Source organism: Crotalus tigris, unplaced genomic scaffold, assembly GCF_016545835.1.
Source record: "Crotalus tigris isolate CLP2741 ecotype Arizona unplaced genomic scaffold, ASM1654583v1 scf7180000024167.7108832, whole genome shotgun sequence".
NCBI lineage: Eukaryota > Metazoa > Chordata > Lepidosauria > Squamata > Viperidae > Crotalus > Crotalus tigris.
This window is the reverse complement of record NW_024100417.1, coordinates 4,767,416-4,788,921: the sequence shown is the minus strand read 5'-3', so window position 1 is coordinate 4,788,921 and position 21,506 is coordinate 4,767,416. Positions and strand designations below refer to the sequence as shown.

At 39.2% G+C, this 21,506-nt stretch overlaps 1 protein-coding gene across 2 annotated transcripts in view; it reads right to left on the bottom strand.

Moving 5' to 3' along the window:
• Positions 1 to 1,360: 1,360 nt before the first annotated feature.
• The window catches only part of PTPRF (protein tyrosine phosphatase receptor type F), a 547,145-nt gene continuing 526,999 nt past the window's right edge, over positions 1,361 to 21,506 (bottom strand). For both annotated transcript variants that reach the window (XM_039323287.1, XM_039323286.1), the window contains 9 exons: positions 16,608 to 16,727; positions 15,072 to 15,226; positions 13,579 to 13,864; positions 10,918 to 11,096; positions 8,913 to 9,039; positions 6,078 to 6,203; positions 5,715 to 5,869; positions 5,286 to 5,421; positions 1,361 to 2,926 (listed from right to left, as the gene is read on the bottom strand). In XM_039323287.1, the coding sequence (XP_039179221.1) occupies positions 2,858 to 2,926; positions 5,286 to 5,421; positions 5,715 to 5,869; positions 6,078 to 6,203; positions 8,913 to 9,039; positions 10,918 to 11,096; positions 13,579 to 13,864; positions 15,072 to 15,226; positions 16,608 to 16,727 (1,353 nt within the window). In that variant the 3' untranslated portion in view covers positions 1,361 to 2,857. The remainder of the gene's footprint in view (positions 2,927 to 5,285; positions 5,422 to 5,714; positions 5,870 to 6,077; positions 6,204 to 8,912; positions 9,040 to 10,917; positions 11,097 to 13,578; positions 13,865 to 15,071; positions 15,227 to 16,607; positions 16,728 to 21,506) is intronic.

The following is a 21,506-nucleotide window of genomic DNA, read 5'->3' as shown; positions in this document are numbered from 1 at the left end:
ATGTCGCGATGTATCGCAACTTTTTCCCCATTGCCTGAGCTGGGATGGACACAGTTTCAGCATGACGCATCCAGCCCATGGGCCGGCAGTTTGACACCCCTGATTTATATGCTGCTTTAAAGGATACAACTTCTTGGATTTACAAAACAGCAAATCAAAGGAAAAGAGAATTTCAAGTCAGATTAAAATCATTGGTTTAGACCAGTTTTTAGACCAGATATCTTTTTTGTCCTTCTGAGTGAGTGGAGGCAACAATTTTAGCCCCACCCACTTTTGGTTGGTAACACTTGACATGCTGTGTAAACACTTGTGTGGTCTTTGAACCAAGATAAATGGAAGATTCTAGTATATTAGAAGCCTTGAAAAGAAATCAAAGGCAGTGTCACTAGTGCTTTCCTGGGAAGCAAATTCCGAAAGGATGAATGCAGCTTTTTATAGTGCAGGTGGTAATTCTGGTGGCAATCTGATTTTCTATCGTTTTGTAATTTTAAAAGTTAAACCTCACGCTAGGATTCAGGAGCCTCTAATCTTAATAACTTTATTGTAGGTTTGGGGAGTGGGGGGAGAGGGTTAATCATGGATATTCAGGGGATCAGAAAAATAAATTATATAAATGCTCAGAAATTTATTTCATAAATTTCAGGATTATGAATTCTGACTGAAGTTGGCATAATAATTATGAGTGCTAATAGAGAAGAAAAATATATTTAAAGTACATCTGCCTGCTAAAGCAAATCTAGGGCAACTACATAAATATAACAATAAGGAAATTAAGTACTTAATTACTCAAGTCTCAAAATCATTAAGTAGCTTTTTTTAGAAATCTTGCAAGCATAACAAATCTGTTATAAAAAATCAGTATTTTTGCAGTGTCGGTGGATTCTTGTATTTGAATGTCCCAAATCTTCTGTATTCAGCTTACTTGCTTAGATTGGCTTTTATTGAAAAAGTACAACTATGCATGGATTCTGTGCATTTAAGTCAGACATGTCAAGCTCACGACGTCACATGACGTCGAGCAACATATCGGGATAGTTTTGCCATTGCTGGCAATGGGGTGGGCGCGGCTTCCACATGACCTGTCTGGCCCACGGGCTGGCAGTTTGACACTCCTGATTTAAGTGATATGTACTGATTGACAACCAAGTAGTAGGTTAATAAAGGATTTTTGTCAGGAAGAGACAAAGGAGGTCCCCCCCAGGGAACAGCCCAATGAGAGTGCATCCCTTCTTTTTTGCTTCAACCCTGCTTTGTACTGTAAGAGCAGGTCCAATTGTCCCACAACTATGATTTTACAGAGCTCCTTCCTGGGAGTTTTATCTTTTTACCTATTTCCAAATAAAAGACAGCATAACAAATATGTAGGAAACCTGATTATTCAAATTTATTAACATCAAGAATTATGCAATGATGCTGTAGAATTTTATTAACAAATAGAAAACAGACTGTATACAACAGTGACCCCTACAGCACTATGCTATCACAAGGTAAAAATGAATGTTCTCTCCAACATCACCACCCAGGATTGTTGATTTCAATGCAATTTGGATACATTGGATAATACAGTTAGAGACCTTTCCACCACCATTATTTTTAGAGCTTTGCACCTGGGAGAAGGCTGTAATCTTCCTGCCTTTAGTGCAAGTGCAAGTTATAAAGAGGAATAATATATAGTACCGTTAAATTAATTCCAGTAGTCTTGCCACATTAGTTAATTAAACCATCTTTACATTGTTGAAAATAACAGCATTCTAATGACTTTTAAATGTTTACAGGATAGCAAGATTTAGACCCAAACCCAGCTTCTAAGAAGTGATTTCCTTACTTGAAAACCCCCAATCCTTCTCCCCCTCCTATAACCAAGGCACCCCCATTTGGGAGCTGTTTGTGCAGGAAGGCTGGCCTTCCGGAGTTGTGCTCTTTTGCCTTGGAAAATACACTGATATGCTTTGTTGGCCACATTGTCTATGTAACCACACTTCAGGATGCTATTGGCACAGAAAGGACTAAATAAAGGAATGTTTTGGTGAGGTCCCTTTTTAGAACTTGACAGTATGACAATAATGCCACATTTCCTCCCATCTTAACAAGACAAACTCTGAGGACAGTGGGTCTCTCTTTCCATTAGAAAGTTTACATGGGATCTGTTGAAATATATGAGGTCACTGGACACATGTCAATTGGGTCAAGCATCTGATCTAGCTGCTAGAGTCCCATCTGACAGACAAGCCTATGGAAAAAAAAGACTTTAGAAGTAATTATTAGGTTGGCTCCAACTCTGTGGAAATGGATATTCTACGAAGGACTGAAGAGAGAGTTGGAGGATCCCAGAGCTATGAGCCAGGTGCTAATATTAACCTGGGAGTGCCCGAAAATGGGCAGCGCCACTATGGTTGAGACAACATAAAGGGGGGGGGGAGCAAAGGAAAATTCAAACCCCACCACCTCTATTCTCCTGTTTTGCCTGAGCAAAACATTAAGACTTGCAAAAGAATTTTTTAAAAAAGAAAAGATATAAAAGGCTAGTTAACTATTTTACATATATAAAAAATTCTGTCCCTTCCACCTAGTGACCCTCACCATGAATTGTTATTGGGGGTGGTGGAGGGAGGAGGAGGAGGAAAAGGAGTGTAGGTATTAACGTAAATCCATCTGGTACTTGGAAATGTTAGAAGATGGTCCCATTTTTAGCATGGTGGCAATGTACCTAAATACTGTGGTCAAAACTGGTTGGTCATGGGGAGGCTGTTGCTGCAACAGCAGCATCTGCACAGAAGGACTAACAAATGGGCGGCTGGCTGGGAAGAACCCGTCTCTGCACTTAGACATTCCTGCTGCAACTTGTTGAAAGCATTAGTTACGTTGCATAGTGATCAAAGCTGCCAAGATACTCCAGAGCAGCCCGATAACACAGCTGATACTGGTCCTGGAAAGGGAAGAAAAATAAAAAGCAGTGCTAGTGTAAAGTGTAAAGGTAGCTATCAACTGTTCTATTACATCATAGTTCAGAAATTCAGAATAGAAGGTCTTGTTGTGCACTTTATATTAGTCGGTATTTTTTAAAACTTGATACAATTGTGTCCATTTCTGAACTGGGAGGCCTTGTTCATAGTCACCCATGGCTTGGTCACCTCCCATTTGGATTACTGCAATATGCCTACATGGGGTTGGCCTTGAAAACCATCCAGAAGCTGCAACTAGTCCAGAATGATGGGCAATTTTGGGTGTTCTGTGGTTCACTCAAGTAACACCCTTGCTGTGTGAGCTGCACAGGTTTGCAGTTGCTTTCTGGGTACAGGTCAAGATGCTGGTTATAATCTTTAAAGCCCTACATGGCACAGGTGGAACTGTCTCTCCCTGAGGGTAACTGCCCATCCTACTAGATTAGGATGGGTGGGTGTGCTTCATGTCCCATCCTTTAAATGTTGCCATCTGATGGACCTTGGAGTTATTCCTCCTTCGTGGCCACCCTAATCCTTTGGAACAGCCTCCCACTGGAGATTGAGAGGGACCTCTAACCTTTTAGACTTCAGGAGGATGGCTTGTTCACCCAAGCACTGGGCCAGGATAAGAAGGTTAAGGGTGTTTGGTTTTATGCCTGGGGGGAAATTATGTTTTTTACTGTGTTCTATGGATGTGTTACAAGTCACCTAGAGTCTTTGTATGAGATAGGTGGCCATATAAACCCTGTAACTAATTAATTAAATATAGGAGGTGACTAGTTAGTATCAAGCAGATGCTAGATCTTATACCAAATAAAAAGAAATATCAGACTCATCTTTTTACTTATCATACTTCAAAGTGCCAAGCAACAAGACTGGTGAGAGCTAATTCCCAGTAGAATCTATAGGTTTAATGGCAAGCACCTAGTTGCTTTCATTATACAGAAAATGCAATTATACAGAATTTTTGGATGCATTTATACTTAACCACTTCACATTAAAATTTGTTTACTAATAAATCGTAGTACTTTTTGGCACACAGTTGTTATAGGTATAAAATACAGAATGGAAGATGAAAGATGAGTTATCTATTCTCTCCCATCCAACCCACTGAAAAAGAAGGGTTGGATGGATAATATCAAGAGTAGCAGTTGGGAATAAGATGTGTAGATCAGAAGCAAACTGTTACAAAAACAGTTTAGTTTTCTTTCAGCAAATAAAGACTGGAATCTCCTTGCTGTTCTCATGTAAGGGGGCAAAGAACTCAACTAGGATCTGGGGCTTCAGTTGTCCTTTACGTCTGGCAGGCTGATTGGATATCATTAAATTATTCACAGTGCAACAGTATTCAGATTGCCTTTCAGGATGAACTTACAGAGGGCTGGTTGATTCCCTTGTAAATATCTGCTGGAGCTGTTTGGTTTTTTTTATCCCGTTTGTATCACTTGTCCCAGCTTTTACAGATTATGATTTACAGTTTGGGATTTGTGGATTATGATTTGCAGATTATGATTTGCAGTTTGGGATTTGTGGATGCTTCAAAAGGGACTTGGAAAGTACCCTGGCTTTTTTCAAGTGCAAGATTAAGGAAAAGATGATTTTTTAAAGAATGAATTCATTAAGTTAATTAACCTGTTACACAGCAGCATCTTTTTCCAATCTTGTGCAGAATATGAAGAAAGTTACTTTGAAGCATACACTATCTGATATGGTCCTGCATCGTGTGATCCCTGAAAACTTTGGGTAGTTTATTTATTTGTTTTATTTAAGTTAGATGGCATATTGCCCTCCAACTATTACATAATTGTAGTTTTAGAATGATAAAGCAAACTATTACTTACCTGACCGAAAAATAACTACATTAATTCAATTGTAATTAAATTTAAAATTAATAAAATCTAATTATACATTTCTCCTATTTTCCAGAATGCCTCCAGTGTATTATTCAAAGACCAGTTGCAGGTCTTGGCCAGAAAAAGGTGGGGACTATATCTGTTTCCTGTAATAATTCATACAGTGCTCCAGAAACTTTTTTATATCCAGCAACTGGCCAAATCAACTGTTTTCTCTTACTGTACCTTTTCTATGCTTAAAAAAAGAGACTACAAATGTTTATTTTAACTAACCTTACTATCTATAGTCTAAATCTCATGTTTCATATAACACTATATTATCATTATGTGAACGAAAGCAAGGGCAATAGTGGTCAATTAGCAGATAAGTTAGACTATCCTAGTTTCAGAATTAGATTTCTCATATCCTCACTCCACTTTCATCTAATGAATGTTCAGGTTTCACCCTCTTCCATTGTAAGGCAGGAAATAGCATGGCAAATGGCTTTACCTCTGTCTGCACCATGGCTGGTCGCTGTGTTCTCAGGGTCTTCACAGTCTGGAACATGTCAACTACACCTTCATAGCGCATACGCTCCAGTACAATACTCAATGTGATGAACACCCCTGTCCGTCCGACTCCCGCACTGTGTACAAGGAAAATAGTAAATGAGTAACAATCCCAGCTTGAATTGGGATTTGATACCCCAGAAGCTCACAACTTCACACAAAACCTCCCTCACTCTAAACCTCTTCAGTTCAAATGCCATGCTAGACTTTTCTGCTTAAAACAGCAATCCGCTTGTCTTCCTTCTTAAAATGCTTCTGTTTACACAACAGTGACACCAGAAGCTCTCAAGATTTCCTGGCAACCTTATTTACCTCACCAATAGCCTATCCCTATATGAGTTTTCAGAGATAACTTAATGCCCAAACTCACCTGCAATGTACTGTGATGGGCCCATCCTGGCCAAACTGCTCTTTAGTTTTATGCACTTGGCCAATGAAGTCAATAAAGCCTTCACCTGTTTTTGGTACTCCCTGCTCTGGCCAGTCGGTAAACTGGAATTGCCGGATAGTTCTTGATTGCCCATCCTAGTTGTGGAAAAGAGAGTAAAGTCACTGCACCCTGATTTCATCTTACAGTGTTGCTTACTCCTGGGCAGACTGAGGGGAGTAGGTTAAATCTGGCTGTTAGGACAGTAAGCAATGCCTGATGATAAATGCCTTTCTATACCATGGAAATTGCAGTTTCGGATGGAAACAACACTGAGGAATTCAGAATATGCTGTGTAATACTCACTCTAGCATCAGTGACCTTAAACTCACGAAGGATATATTGAGGCATGTTATATTCAGCCATGGGATCCACTACAAAATACTGGTACCGAGCAGAGCGTTCTGCTGGCCAATACTGATGGCATTTTTCCTGAAAAGCAAAAAAGAAAAAAAAAGATACAATTCATTAGCGGCAAACAATATAGTACTACTTGCATGAAAACTATAGTATTGAAAAGTGACAGTGTAAGGCTTTTCTTAATAAATGGCTCCTCCCTTCCGGCTGGAAGTGACTGATGAGTTTCGCCTTGAATAGCTCCTTTCCCCCCTCAACACTTTCCAATAAGCAATCAGGTTGTACTCTCATTTATCTTCCTGGTTCAATGTTTGATAAGCTTTATTGCTTCATATGAAACTTCTCATTGTGTGGCCTTCGGTAGTTTCTGTCAGAGAGGGTGTTTTCAGATGAGGCTTTAAAACTTGCCATTAATAAATTAATGCAGAGAAAAATCATATAGATTTTTTTATATTTAACAATTCAGATGCCTCCTTAGGTATTACTGCATCTCACTAACCACGAAGTTCAATGAATGAGAACTACAATGAACAAAATAGCTTGAAGGTTTAACTCTCAAGTCTGTATCTCCCTCCTGTTATTTCTATTCACGTTGGCACCAGTATTGTCCTAAACTCTCACATTATCTATTGCAATACTCTATTTTTCTATATTTTTAGGAAACATGATTGTCATACCCATTTGCTTAACTAACTTCTAAAAAAAAAAATGCCACACTGATAGTCATTATTTGCTGGGAGATTTTCACAGTTTCTGTTGTTGTTACAAAATGTACCACTGAAGTAATTTCTTCCATATGGCTGTCAGGTGTGCTGTCTGGCATACCAGTAATATTTTCTTGACTGTAGATTTGCCACAATCTTCTGTTTGACTTTTCCTGCCAGTAACTGTATGACCCCATTTCGAATTGTTTTCCAAGATAGATTTCTTTGGTTGCGAATCTTCTTAGATAGTTCTAATCCACAACATCAAATTCAACCGTCATCTCTACTATTTTAAGGAAGTTTCCCATTTTTGGCACATATAGCTGAACTGAAGAACCATTCAAATCTAGAGTTGGCCAACATTCTTACAACAACGGTAAGCCTTTTCAGAATGTTTTGGCAAGAATGAGACTCTGATACAGGTCTTCTCCTGGTGCTGTTCATCTGTGGTGGCCTTTAATCTTGGTCTCAGGCTCTTCCCACTTATGGGACATTAATGATTTGATGCCTTCTCACATAGCATGACAGATTTTTGCAGTCCTTTATTCCTCTAGGACTCAGTGTAGCTTGAACTTTAACTAGAAGAGTTTACCATAAAAGCAACATGCGAAACCAACAAGCCTTGGTTTCTCCACTTTGTAATCCCTGGGGGATTTTATGCCAATAATGTGTTAGAAAAACTTCTGAATTCGTTGTGGTTGGGAGCTTATTGTAATCCATGTACTATAAGGAAGTTCTCCAAACCACTGAATCAACAGTCCTGGATCATATAGACTTAGAGCACTGAAGAGCAACTTAAAAAGCAGCTTTTGCAACTTAACCACATTTTTCTCTGATCAATACTTTTTTCAGTAATGTGCATGGTTATATCCATTTGAGATGGAGACACTGACACAGTAGTAGCTGCTAAATCAAGAGTATCCTGACTAGAAGATCAGGCATCTCCTCACTTCCCTGTGAAAATCTGTGTGTTTCAGAACTCCTTCCTGCTTATATACAAAAGGCTCCTGTACTTGTTTGCTCTTTCTGAATGCTGCCAAAGGGCTATTATCTTCTTTCACTTACAATATAGGCTACAGCCACTTTTCTCTGCCAACTTCGGAGGCTCTCATGCTCAATTTAATGAAACAAACAGTAGTAGCAGAGGTTGACAAGAGAAGATACCACCATCCTAAGGCCCAAGTGGCTTCTAGTATTATTTTGTCTTTTGTTTGTAATCAAGTTGACTGCCTGTTTTCTTCAAATGGATTTGGAGAAGTAGGAGTTCCACAAGAGGATCCCTCACAAAGTGGTGTTAAAATCAATCCAGACTCTTGGAGAAAGTGTTAGATAAGTATTAGAGGCTTTCCCCCACCTCCTCTTTCTCCATCAGTTCCTAATGCTTACTATTTCCTCTCATATCCACCAGTTTATGCTCCTATAGTAACTATGCATCAACAATAGGCACAATTTTCTTCACTTTACACAACGGTATAAGATCTATTATTTGAGGCAATTCCTGCAGTTCACCACAAGATGAAGCCAGCCCCGACAAAAGGATGAGAGGTTGCTTTCTCAGTTGATTTTAGGGGACAGATCTTTTGGCCACTAACTGGAACCCAGCAGAACCTACCAGCCCTGAAGGCTTTGTTTCACATTCTCTACCTTTTATTGATACATTGTCCTCGGTTCTAATGAGGGAAAGCATGTTTGGTTGCAGGCCCCATCTATTAGGGAATGTACATCTGGTGGGACCACGAAAAAGGGCCTTCCCTATGAAACAATTCCCTTGGAGGTATAATTGGCCCCCATCTTGTTGCTTTTTCAAAAGGCATCTGAAGATGTTGTTTTATCACTAGGCCTGGGGACCCTGAATAGAGACGGAGCTGATCAAGTGACTAGTTTGTGTTCCTGCTGCCATGGGGGGTGAGTTGGGTTTTATGGTTTTTATATTGTGGATTTTTAATGTTGCAAGCCACCCAGAGTCACCTTTACCTATGTTAGGAAGCCATATACATTTGTTAAACAAACAAACAAACTCTTTATGGAAGATCAGGTTTGCAGTACAAGTCTCCCTCTAGAACACAGAATGCTTACTAACCCGCCCCATTTCTCGCAGTTTTGTTAGCATCACTACAATGGTGGAGTTGTGTTCCCACAGCATTCGCCAGAAATCCTCTGTGGTCTCAGCCAAAGGTCCCTGTGTGGCGATGTAAGCCTTCTGTTGTCTGCAAGATATCAAAGATTAGTGACCAACTCTGGCACTTCTGGCATGGGAAGGAGACTGTAACATACATCTAGGTTGGGTTTGGGCAGTCTTTGACAGTTTGTCAAATATTTTAGGGCCTATGTTATAATTATTTTCATTTATTGCTTCAAAATTGCAGGAAACCATGCTACTAATTTGGGGAAATTATGCTGCCAAAAATTCAGTTGCATAGTTGGAGATTACATATATTTGAGACTTCTGATGAATATCTGATCAATTATTATCACCTGATCCATCATGAAATACATAACAGTGCTGAAAAGATTTATGTCTACATATGTAAGAAACCTCGTGTTTTCTAAACACATGGACTGAAATAACAGGCTAGATCATAGTTGCATAACCTATGAGCCCATTTGCAGCTACTACTGGATAATCTGAGATGTGTCTTTTGCAAAGGATCTAAGCAGGTGGTACATCACATGCACCCTGCCTCAAAGGATCTAACATCACAAAATCTAGGTACAGAAAAAGTAGAAATCATTGAACATCTGCATCATAGGGAATTCTCTTTTAAAGCCTCCCAAAATCTAAATCTTGTGAAGGCAGGGATAGAGGTCTAGATTCCATTGTGACATTAAGAAGTCAAATCTATAACTGAGACTGTGATACCTTTATTTTACCGCTATGGGGCACTATAGATCCTTGTATATAACCTTAGACTCCTCACTCATTTAATCTGTCACTGATGCTAAAAATTAATGAATCTGGTGTAGGACAGCTGTAATGATGCAGGACAGAGATGCAAGCTGCTCCATGGTAGATTTATAAGACATCATAAAAGAGTGAGAGCACAGCGAGGGTGAGGGGAGGAGAAACAAATAAAAATGCAGCTTCAGTAGCACCTTGGGCCAGTTGATCCCTTTTGATAAGCTGGAGAATGATTGCTCACTTCAAATAGAAGGATGGGAAGAGATAAATGGGAGCCCTCAGGGACAGTTTAGGTAAGACATGAAATGCTATCTCCTCCAGTTTGGCAGGCACTCAATAGTCCTCTCTCAATAGTAGCATTTCTGTTTTAGCACTATATACATGAAAGTGTATCACACCATCTATAGTTGCTTTATTGGTGGTGGTGGTGGGGCACATATAAATTTAATAAATAAATAAATAAAAATAAGATGGCAACTCATAAGGTTAATGGCAGTATATGAAGCCAAGGCATCATCAGTAACTTCTGCTTTTCTAGCTTTAGTACAAGCCAGAGATCTGATAACTGCTGAAACTCTTTATTCTTCTGGGGTGAAAACTTATTTTATATTCATAGCTCTCTGACGTCATGTCTTTTTAAAGTCACCCTTCATATTGCCAATTTATTTGGCAGTCCATAAGATGTGGGGGGGGAGGGGGAGATAATAAAATAAAGGTCAGTGCTTCCCCTAAAGCAGAAATTATTATCCTATGAAATATCTCTGAATCCACTACTATAGGTAAACTGTTCTGCAGCCTCATTTCTTCCTTGGGCCACATGTTCTGCATCAAACCTATCAAGTGATAGGAAGGGCTCATTTTCTTGTATTGCAATGCTGGAAGGAGATCTGACAAGATGTGCATGTGTTGGATAATGAATTATACAGTAAGCTGCCTACAGTGGATTGGCTGCAGGAAAACTAAGAATGCTGAAACCTGTATCTCTCAGTTAACTTAATTAACTAATAAAGCTTGAAAGGAAAAGGTAGGAAGAAAAGAAAAAATAGTTTAATATATGTTCCATAAATCGGACTGATTATGCATGCTTTCCCTGTCTCAGTATTGCTTGACAGAAGTGTCCAAATTAAAGAAGCAGGATGAATATCACAAAACAGATTCAGACTTTGAACAGGATGGTATACTTTACCTGTAACCATCTACAAAGCTAGCATTGATATAATCTGAGCCTTCAACACCTCGGATTGGCTGCAGGCAAACCCGTGTCAGCTCATAGGGCATGATATTCACTAGGCGGTTTTTGAATTTGTTGCATGGAAGATTGGCACTGATGAATCGTGAGGTATGTGCTTTGGAATTGGCAAGGAGCTGTAAAGAGAAGTGACAAATTGCCAGGAGAAATCAAATGCAACACTCCAGGAGCAACAGGTCCCACAACATCGAGTACAATTTTTCACACTTAATACAGAAAAAAAGATTGCCTGAAGAGATGATAGACCTTGTTTAGGTAAAAATCACTACCATGAATTTCAGCAGGGAGAATATTCTTGCTCATATTGAAAGCTTCTAAGAATTTGTTGCTGAGCCACTGTACCATTAAGATTGGAAAGCACAACTGTTACATTCCCATTTTATATTTTTAAATGATCTCCTCAACACATCTTGCTCATCTAAAAATTCATGAAAACAGGCCCAAATTTGATCTTCACATGTATCAGCACTGCGCAGTATTGTCATTCAGCAATATTGCTTAATATTTATTTATTATTTTATTATTAATAAAATTTATATGCCGTCCAATAAAATTTATATGCCGCCCAACTTAATATCCCACAAACAGCCCAAAGCCACCTAATAATTTTTACGGGTTTTCCAATCCTTACACTAAACAGGTACAGGAAGATCTATGAATATCCACATGCCTGGCTGCACCTGCTCTTAGTTCTGTGGAGTTTATTTGCCAGAAAACTACTCATCTACTGCATCATAAACGAAACACCTGGAAAGCAGGCAAGAAAATTATATTGCTTTTTATCTAATGCATAGTGAAACTGAAATTTTTGAATAGACTTTAGAAGTATTTTCTCCTGCAGCAAGCCATTTCTGTAATTCCTGAGTCTGAGACAGTCACTTTAAAAGATAGGGTTGGTATTTGTATCCCTGGCAGTTGTTGAAATCGACTGTCAAGTCCCTGGTTTTATGTCCCTGCTCTTACCACTGCTAATAACAGGAGTCACTCAGAAATGGTAGACTTACCTTAAGATCAATTCTTATCATAATAGAAAGGAAAATGGTATGAAAAATGAGTACTGGTGGCTTAATAATAACAACAACAACATTAACAAAGTTGGAAGGGACCTTGGAGGTCATCTAGTCTAACCCTCTGCTCAGGCAGGAACCCTATACCCCCTGCTCAGGCAGGAGACTGGCTGTCCAGTCTCATCTTAAAAACTTCCAGTGTTGGAGCATTCATTGCTTCTGGAGACAGTATTTATACTTGCTCACCCCTTTTTCTACTCTCTGAAGTTTTCTGAGTCTTGCACCCGTCTCCTCTCATTAAGGCAGAATCAGACACCCAACTGTGCTGATGGCTTTTTCTTGCTTGCTCCTGCCACTCTTTCATAGGAATAGCATTTATAGGAAAAAAGAGCAGCTGCTGCTAGCCATCATTCACTCACTTTTTTCTCTGGCTATAGAAAGGATTAAGCCCAGAAACAGAGTGTGAGTAAATGGAGGTATGGTGAGGAGAAACAAGGTGACATTGTTCAAAATTCAGCGCTAGTTTTGCCTTCTGTTGCTTGCACAATAAATAATTCTGTTGACTTTAAAACTATGTCCATAGCCTTTTCTGGAAAAATACACATATTGAGAGAATTAGCAGAGCTATTAACCAGTATTAAAGAGGTAAGAAATATTGGTATGAAGATGCAGTAAATGCCGACAAACACTGACACTTGTGACCACAAAGGCTAAAGGCACTGGAACTGGTTGATTTTTCAAGGACTTAAAGTAGAAGTATTTCCAGGTAAGCTTTTCTTAGTGACATCACAAATACCCCAATTTCCACTGGGTTCTGGATACAGCTCCAGCTGCTCTGCACAGTAGCGAGGCCAAGAACTTCATTTTAATCTGCCTTCCTATATACTTTTCTAGAAGCTCCTCAGGACAGGACAGACATGTTGAGGACATACAACTCTGCATCCAAATATATTTTAACACTCTCTACAGGTAAAGAAATATACTAAAGCAGACATGTCAAACACAAGGATGCAGCCCACAAAGTGGTTTCATGTGGCCCATGAAGCCATCCTGGAAACAGTGAGGGAACGGCCCCCTCTGCCTTGGCCTTGGCCCAGGCCAGCTGGGAGCCAATGTACAATTTTGTGGTGGCCATCTATGCTGAAACACATTTAGTCTTAGCTCCATAAACCCCACCCCCCCTGCATGGCCTAAGAGGAACAGTGAGGCTCCTCCAATGGACCATGCCTTGGCATTTGCCCTGGTCCCACCCCCTTCTGCCAGAGAACCTCACATCTGTCCCACTCCTGCCCAGGCCCCAACATGCACCCTTGACGCGAACAATGTAGAGCTGGCCATGCCCACCCAGTAGGCCACAACCTCTCCAGCCACGCCCACCCAGCCCCCTGAGGGCAACCGCAATGCTGATGCGGCCCTCAATGAAATTGAGTTTGACATCCCTGTACTAAAGGACCATTATCTTTAAAAAACTATCTTCTTTCAACCCAGGAATACATTGTCAGTGAGAAATGACAAACAAGCATCTTATCTAATTCTATAGTTGCTCTGTAGATTTTACATGCACAGGTAACATTGTAAATAATCTTCTTACCTTAAACTCCAGTTCCATTGCTGTGACACTCTCACCTGGAGGTACCTGACTCAGTTTCTGGATATGGGCAAAGAGATTGCGGGCAGGCACTTCAGTGTTTCCACAAGTGGCTGCTTCTAGCAAGGCTTCATGAATGAAGATATATTGATCCTCAGTTTGCACCATATAGTTTCTCTGCGAGCGCATGCATGTCACATGCCCATAGATGTCCACTGTCTTTTCATGCTTCATCCTCTCAAGCATGGCATCAATTACAATGAAGCAGCCTGTTCTGCCTACACCAGCACTGTAAAAGCAAGGTATAAAGCATGAAATTAGGGTCTGCGCAGTGGCAAAGCTCTAGATATTCTGAATCTTTTCCTAGTATAATGGAAAAATAACTTATTTTCAAGGTCATCTTTATATTTAAGGTACTATTAGAAATTCCTATAGGGAACAGATTGACCTTTGGAAATGAAGTATAACCTTCAAGGATGCTGAACTTCTGAGCAACTCTATGTCCTATCTTACATAAGCATCTCTTACTGTGGAAGGCCAATGTAACCTAATCTTACTTAGTGATGGCAGTCCTTATGGGACAAACAACTGACAACCCATCAACAAGCAACAAATACGGTATCTGACAGCAAAGAATTCTACAGCAGGACATTTCCTTGCAGCTGCCCATGTGCAATTCTTTACAGGATTTTAATAGGGAGAGAGTATCTGTTAATTATTCGTTATTCCCATCTGAACCAGAGCATGAAGAGAGAACATTAAATACAGTTTCTAAGGAGTTTGTGAAAGCTGCAATGATGAAGAGGTTTGTTCAGTAATAGTTTCCACTCAGCTGAAGAGATAAATCACTGGCTGGATAAGATGCCAATTCCTAGTGAACTACAGTTTATGGCTGAAGCACTTTTTTTTAGCTCCAGACTGCAGCATGAGAATTTATCACTATGCATGCAAATAGTGTGTATCTGAATACTTAGACAATACCAGCAATTTTGTGCTTTTATGTACATGCAAAATGATGCCAAAATATTTTTCTGTTGTCAACAAAAATTTTACTACCATGTACCTGCCCGGTTTTGGGATATTTCACCTTACTGTTTTAGTGAGGTTTTCATGTTTCAGTTTTAAATGAGAAATAGAAGAAATCCAGTAATAGTAATAATGGCATGTTTTGTGAAGAGTCACATGTGCACAAGTTCGGTGACATGGTGTAGTTGTGCTACTGGATGCATATGTAGGATTCCATTCTAAAAATCCAATATTGATGCTTAATTGTTTCTAATAATGTGGTTGTTTCTTAAAGAAAACAGTGGGTTAAGAATGTTGACTATAAAATACTGTATATATTAGCCAATACTATTTTGCTGCTACAGCAGTAGGTTGCTTATAAATCCCCAAATATGCAACATTGCCAAAATACAGAGATTTATAGTTTTCCCCCATCATATTACCCTGATAGTTCATCAACACAGATTTATGTATGTAGGAATCACCCTTACCTGCAATGTACAACTACTGGGCCAGCATCAGGAGGATTGCATGCTTTCACTCGTCTTAAAAATGCTAAAATAGGAGTAGGGTATTCTGGCACACCATGGTCAGGCCAAGCCATAAACTGAAACTGTCGCAGTTCCCGTTTTTCACTCGACCCATTCTGCAGATAAAGCCAAAACATTTTAGCTGGAATTAATGGGCAGCAGATGAATTCCTTGATTTGGTACTCATGTACTATAGAATATTAAGGACTTTTCCACATGCAAGACGATTGCGCATCTTCTTTTACTACATGCTTATTTTCCGCATCATTTGGTTCTATTTTTTAAAAGTATTCCTATAGATTCCTTGCTGTGATTTATTGTTCAATGAATTTTCTTGTGTTTATATATGAATCCATGTGCCATTCTGAAGACCATATACTGTACAAGACAGTAAGGAAGATGACTTTAACAGAGATGTGCAGGAATTGTTACTAAGGCAAGAGGGACTGAAACATATTTGAAGTCAAGACCAAAGACATAACATTCAGAAGTAGCTCAGGCACATGATTCCCTAATTCACTGAAGTATAAATAGGAGGAAGTACAGACTTATAAGATTTTGTTATTTAAACCCATCTCATTAATAATAGTTTCAGCCTTCCAGTGGAATTTATTTCCTGGTTTACCTGGTAGGCTGATAGTATCTGAAGAACTGCTTTTAAGTATTAAAAAAAACATTCCTCAGGCTATTTACATATTTAATTACAGGTAGTCCTCGCTTACCGACTAATGTTCTAGCAAGCATTTGCAATTAGTACTATGCTGAAAAAATACATTTATGACCAGTCTTTAAACTTCTGGCTGTTGAAGCATATTCACAATCTCTTGATTGTGAATCGGGTGTGTGGCAACTGGCGCATATTTATCACTGTCATGGCAATCTGTGGGCACATGATCACCATTTGAAACCTTCAAGCCAATTTCCAACAAGAAAGGCAATGGAGTAGCTGGCAGGAAGTTGCAGTCATGTGGTATCATGCTTAGCTGAATGACCTGCTGGAATTGACATAAGTTAAGCATGGTCATGTGATGTTTCACTTTATGGCTGTGTCACTGTGATGGAGTTGCTGGTCTCCATTTTAGTGGGTAAGGGATATCTACAATATATCTTAACACACTTGGCCTGCACTGTAAACTTCAACTAAAGTTTTTTACAGTCATGCGATGCGCATATTTATAAAGACATATAGTATGTACAAGACAATGGCCTGTCCAATTCCATTCTTTTCAAACTGGAGAAAAAAATGCTGAATATGTTTTTGGGAAGTAAGGAAGACTACACTGACTAGGGGGCTGGGATTTCTACTTCATTTATCAGCCTTTTTTATTAATGAATTCTTATTATAGGTCATGGACCATTTTGTTTATTTTATTTTATGATGCCAAAGTTGATTGTAGCATGTTGTTCTACATCTATATTGCACTTAGTTATAAACATGTAATTCCTTCTCCTTCTCAAATAATTCATTATAACTCATTTCCCCCCTTTTTCCAGTACCTTGTATAGGGCAAATGTTCGGACTGTGTAAGTCGCAAGTTCAACAGTATCTAGCAAGGTCACTTGGATCAATCCATAGGTCTCTGTACCACGTCCAGGCCAGTACTGATCACATTTCACCTGCAATAAAACCCCAAAATTAATGGATAGTCCCTGGAATGTAACTTTAATTGGGTTCCATAACATAGACTGATACTCTTCTCCTGTTGTAATTTTCAAATTTTACCTGTATCTACTAGAATTTATTGACTGACAGAAGAGGACATATTTGGGAATAAAATACAGAAACACAAAACACCCAGACTGCATTTGGCCAAGACATATAGAGAAATTGAATATTTTTTGTCATATCTTATACCTCATTTTATAAGAGGCCAATATGGCTAAATGACCAGGTAGGGAGCAAAGAAAGATACTTTATGTTCAGAAGCAGGGATAAGAAGCAAGGATGCCAATAGCTATAAAAGAAACTGAGAGAAATGGTCAATTCAAAAGCAATTTCTTTCCTGTCCTTTCCCTGCTCTTTGGAAAGATTGCTATCTGTAGACAAGCATACTCATTTACAGGAAGCCTGTCTTCAACCTGTAATCCTCTGCTTGGGATTCTGCTCAGGTTCCTAACATAAGGTCACCAGCTTTATTTTTCCTAGGTATTAGTTGTGAGAGGAAGGGCAGTGCTTTACGTGGGCAGGATAGTGCAAGTGCCTAACAGAGACTCACAGCAAGAGAGCTTGACCAAGAGAAACTTAAGAAGCTGAGCAAGAGTAACAAGCTCAGAAGTGGAATGGGTTTCATCCCTTTGCCACAAGCCCAATGCATGTCTGGTGTATGTGCACACAGGGAGAAGTTCCTTCAAGGGATAACCAAAAAGGCTACTCTTGGCTGAGATCATTAGTCTCCTTAGCTGGAAAGGGCCAAAAAAATAGGAAACTAATCAGCCTGAAGCGCCCACTTTACTCTGTTTTTCATTCATACCTCTACACCTGCAATTACTGATCATCAAAGACTAAGATGGAAGTAGCAGCATGGTTTTTGCTCATAACACAACTATGGATTTGCCTGTCTAAATCCCTGTCTTTTCTACTGAGAGGAACTAGCCCGTTCCAGGTGAGGTGGAAGTAGCAAAACATGGACTATCTTTCTTCATGTCCAACTGTCATATTTCAAAACATTCATGCATGCTAAAATTTCCCCAAACATATCTCGCCATCTGCTTTTTATTCTTCTACATTTCTCTCTGTCTTGTCCTTTTACCCAATGAATCAATATTTGATTAAAACAGGATAAAATACTCTGCCCAAGAAACAGTAAATGTAATTATACAGGATGCGTAGAGAAAGTTAACAACAGACTAATTGGAAATCAATGATGTTCTGCTTTTTAATAGTCAACACTTTTAATGGGTGAGCCTTGTAATCATTCCTGGATGAAAAACGAAAGAGTATCCTAGAACCTAGAACAGTTCTACTGAAGTGCACTTTGTTTGCTGTGATTATCTGGAATTCTGTGTTCAGCCTGGATGGCCAAAGAGCTTTTTACATATGCAACAGACGATATAACACAGGAAGGAAAAAGTTGGGCTAGCAATGATTTGAGCAAGGGCCTTCTTTTCCACTCTTTCTCCAGGGAAATTGTATTACTGTGTATATACAAGCATAAAACAAACTTTGAAGTAATCTATCCCAGGATTTAATAGAGAGCCCTAGCTGGTAATTGAAAATTATTTATTCATGACCAGATAAGAGTCACTCACATTTTCTGCCAAATTTACTCATAATGTTTATGCCCTATTTTCAAGCTCTGTAAATTTTACGCTGAAGCTGATGCAGGATGGCACTAAACCAGATAAGAGAGCCTTTTCTTCTGGCACTGCTCACTTCTCATTAATGTCAGGAATGCTCACAACCTGGAAATTCATTTACTGCTGGCAGCCCAGTGGGTCCCTCAGTTGCTGGGAGAATAAGGAGGCTTCCACACAGAGCTTAAACAATGGGAGAAGAGTTAGTTTGATACACAACTCTACCAAGACCTAGTCTAAGGCTTGCAGTCTGCAAATCAGGGGAAAATCTCTTAATTTATTTGGACTTGTGTATTTATTAAATGCTATTAGAAGCTAGAATAGAAACATGGATGAGAGATAGCCTGGATTCATTTTGCATTTAAAAGAGCCTTAGAGATGGCATATACTACTGATTTTGTTGCCAATTGCAAAGACACTGGATGTAGAAAGTGATCTGCTGTTTGTAGGTTTTATGTAGTATACAACTAAAAATGATGCTACTATCACCATGATAGGATTTTCGAGTCATGAATACCAAGCAGCTCACAGATCTTTTTCCAAGACTGATGCTATTTCACAAGATTTAGAAAGTATTTGAAGCACTGAACTCCAGAAATCCCAGATGTTAAATGTTTAAGGCAAGAATTCAAGGACAAAGCATCACTAGGACTGAGAGAGTGACTGCACCTGTTAGCATTTGTCTGAAACAGCTTTCAAAACTCCTGGTTGCGAAGAAGCCCTCCCGCTTGGAGGTAAGAAAAGGGTCAAGCTTGAATGAGCACTGAAAAGATGCTCAAGGGTGTATAAACGCGCCTCCTCTCATTAGAAAGCTCCCAGGGGCAGGGATGAGGCTTTTTGTTCAAGTTTTACTTCTATTACTTCAATGCCTCTTTGACTGGTTCCATTCTAAGGCTATTATGATTCCTCAGAGACAGGGTCCCCTAGGTGGGGGTTTCTATTCTATAGCAACCGTATTGTATCTGTAAATACTAGCAAAGGCAACCAGGCCTCTAGTGAGTACTAGTATGAACTCTGTTAAGTGAAGAGGAACAAATGGGTAAGAATTCTCCCCCCTACTTGGCTGGGTGGGTGGGCAGGCTAACATGGTGAAGTATGTCAAGGGTGCTACTGCATCCTCCATCTTCTAGTAAGTAATTAGGAGAGCGAAGGATGGGAAGTGTGCTATCAGAAGATAATGTGCGTTTCACCAGCAGCAAGGCAGGAAACAGAGACAGGTGCCCAAAGGGCCTTAAAAAAACATGTTATCTTGGAGAAACACACTCTGGGGGGCATCTTCTGATAGCTGGGCAGCCCCCAAACAAAGCTAGCTGGACTTTGGATATTCATGTATTCTGACACGCATCAAAAAAAGGAGAGGGGACTATTTCTCTTTTAACTCATCTGCAAACATTCTAAACACAAAACCCTCTTCTAGACTAATAAAGTCTAATTAATAAAGTGCAAGCAAATAATAAGGCTACTGCTTAAATGCAATTATGGAGCAGCAACTGAAGTGCTTAAATTACTGAAACTTGTGGGGCATTCACTACATACCTCAAACTGTTTAAGGCACAAAGCTATCAGCATTTTGCTATGCCTAAAGCACAATCAGATCTCACATCAAGAAACTGGGTCTTATTTTTTATGTTTGTAATCTATTTCTTGCCACTGTTTTGGTAGAATACGCTTATTATAATGTTTCTCTCTCCCCGCCCTCTTCATCTTCACCACACACAGAGTAATGTTCTGGACGACCGCACATCATTCTGCTCGCCCCACCTTAAAAAAGCAAAGGGTACCACTGCAGAACATGCATAAAAGATGAGAAGAAAAACCACAGCATATATGGACTATCTTTAGTTGAATAAATCTTAAAAAAATAGGGGATATTTAGCTTGGAACAAAAGATTACTGATGAGGGATCCAAGAGAGATTTATGAGATTGTGATTGATAAAGCAGGAACAATTAGAAAAAGACCTCACAGAAAGCTTGAAGTTACCTATTAAAGATGAAAGTTATGCATTTATATATTTAAGTTAATCTAAAACGTATTTTTCAAAAATGCCTAGCTAACCTATTAGAACACCCACATTAGAATGTTATGATGCCACATGTACAAATTCTTTTTGAAAATTAGAGTACATTAACAAATGAAGGACTGAACAATAAAAGGGCACTAGGCAAGACACCCTAAAGTATATTATTTTGAGTAGTGTTTGCCATTCATCAGCACAAACAACACTTTTCAATCTGAGTTAGAAATACAGGCTCTTTCCAATGTGCTCTTTGCAGTTCTGTAGTATTTTTGTAACATAAAGACTGGCATTCCCCTTTCAGTATTAATTCAGCAAAGCTTAGGATATATGGTTGCATGCATTGCTCTCCCTCCACACATATCCCCCACCTTTATTTAGCTGCTCTCTGAATATTCCCTATCTCTATTGCCTTACTCAAATCTATTTGACTAAAGAAATGAGTGCACCACAATCCTGTGGTTGGCATGGAAACGTAATATATTCTGTGCTCATTACAAGAGATGCTATCTTCTGAAGAACTCTCTGCCCAGGATCTCCAATTGAGCTCCATGTTTTGCAAGAGTATTCTGAAACATAGGCGTCTTCCATTTAGATACCTTAAGGCAAATAAATCCTTTTTACACATTCAAACTATGCACGAAAGACAGAATTTAATATGGCTATAATTTTTGGGTGCCAGACACAGCAGAAGACATCTGCAGAATGGCTTATACATGGAGATTGCTTCTCTCTACCACAAATGTCCATACATAGATTATATATAACTGATACACACAACCCTACTCTGATGATATGCTTCCTAGTGTATGGGGTCAATTATGCCAAAAGTGTGTGATTTGCTACTGCAAATATATTCCCTCCCTCTCCTTTGAATGCTTTTGAATTTCACAAGGAGTGAAATGAACTCAAGCCATTAGTTGCCCCAATTATTCATACTGAGATTCTATCACTTATATGGGATTCTATAAATAAGAATCTGGCCCTTCCGATTATGAATTAGCCATAGCATAGGTGACAAGTTAATCTCATAAAATAAATAATTCACTTAAGAACTAGATGGAAAAGGAAAGTCCATGAAGGACG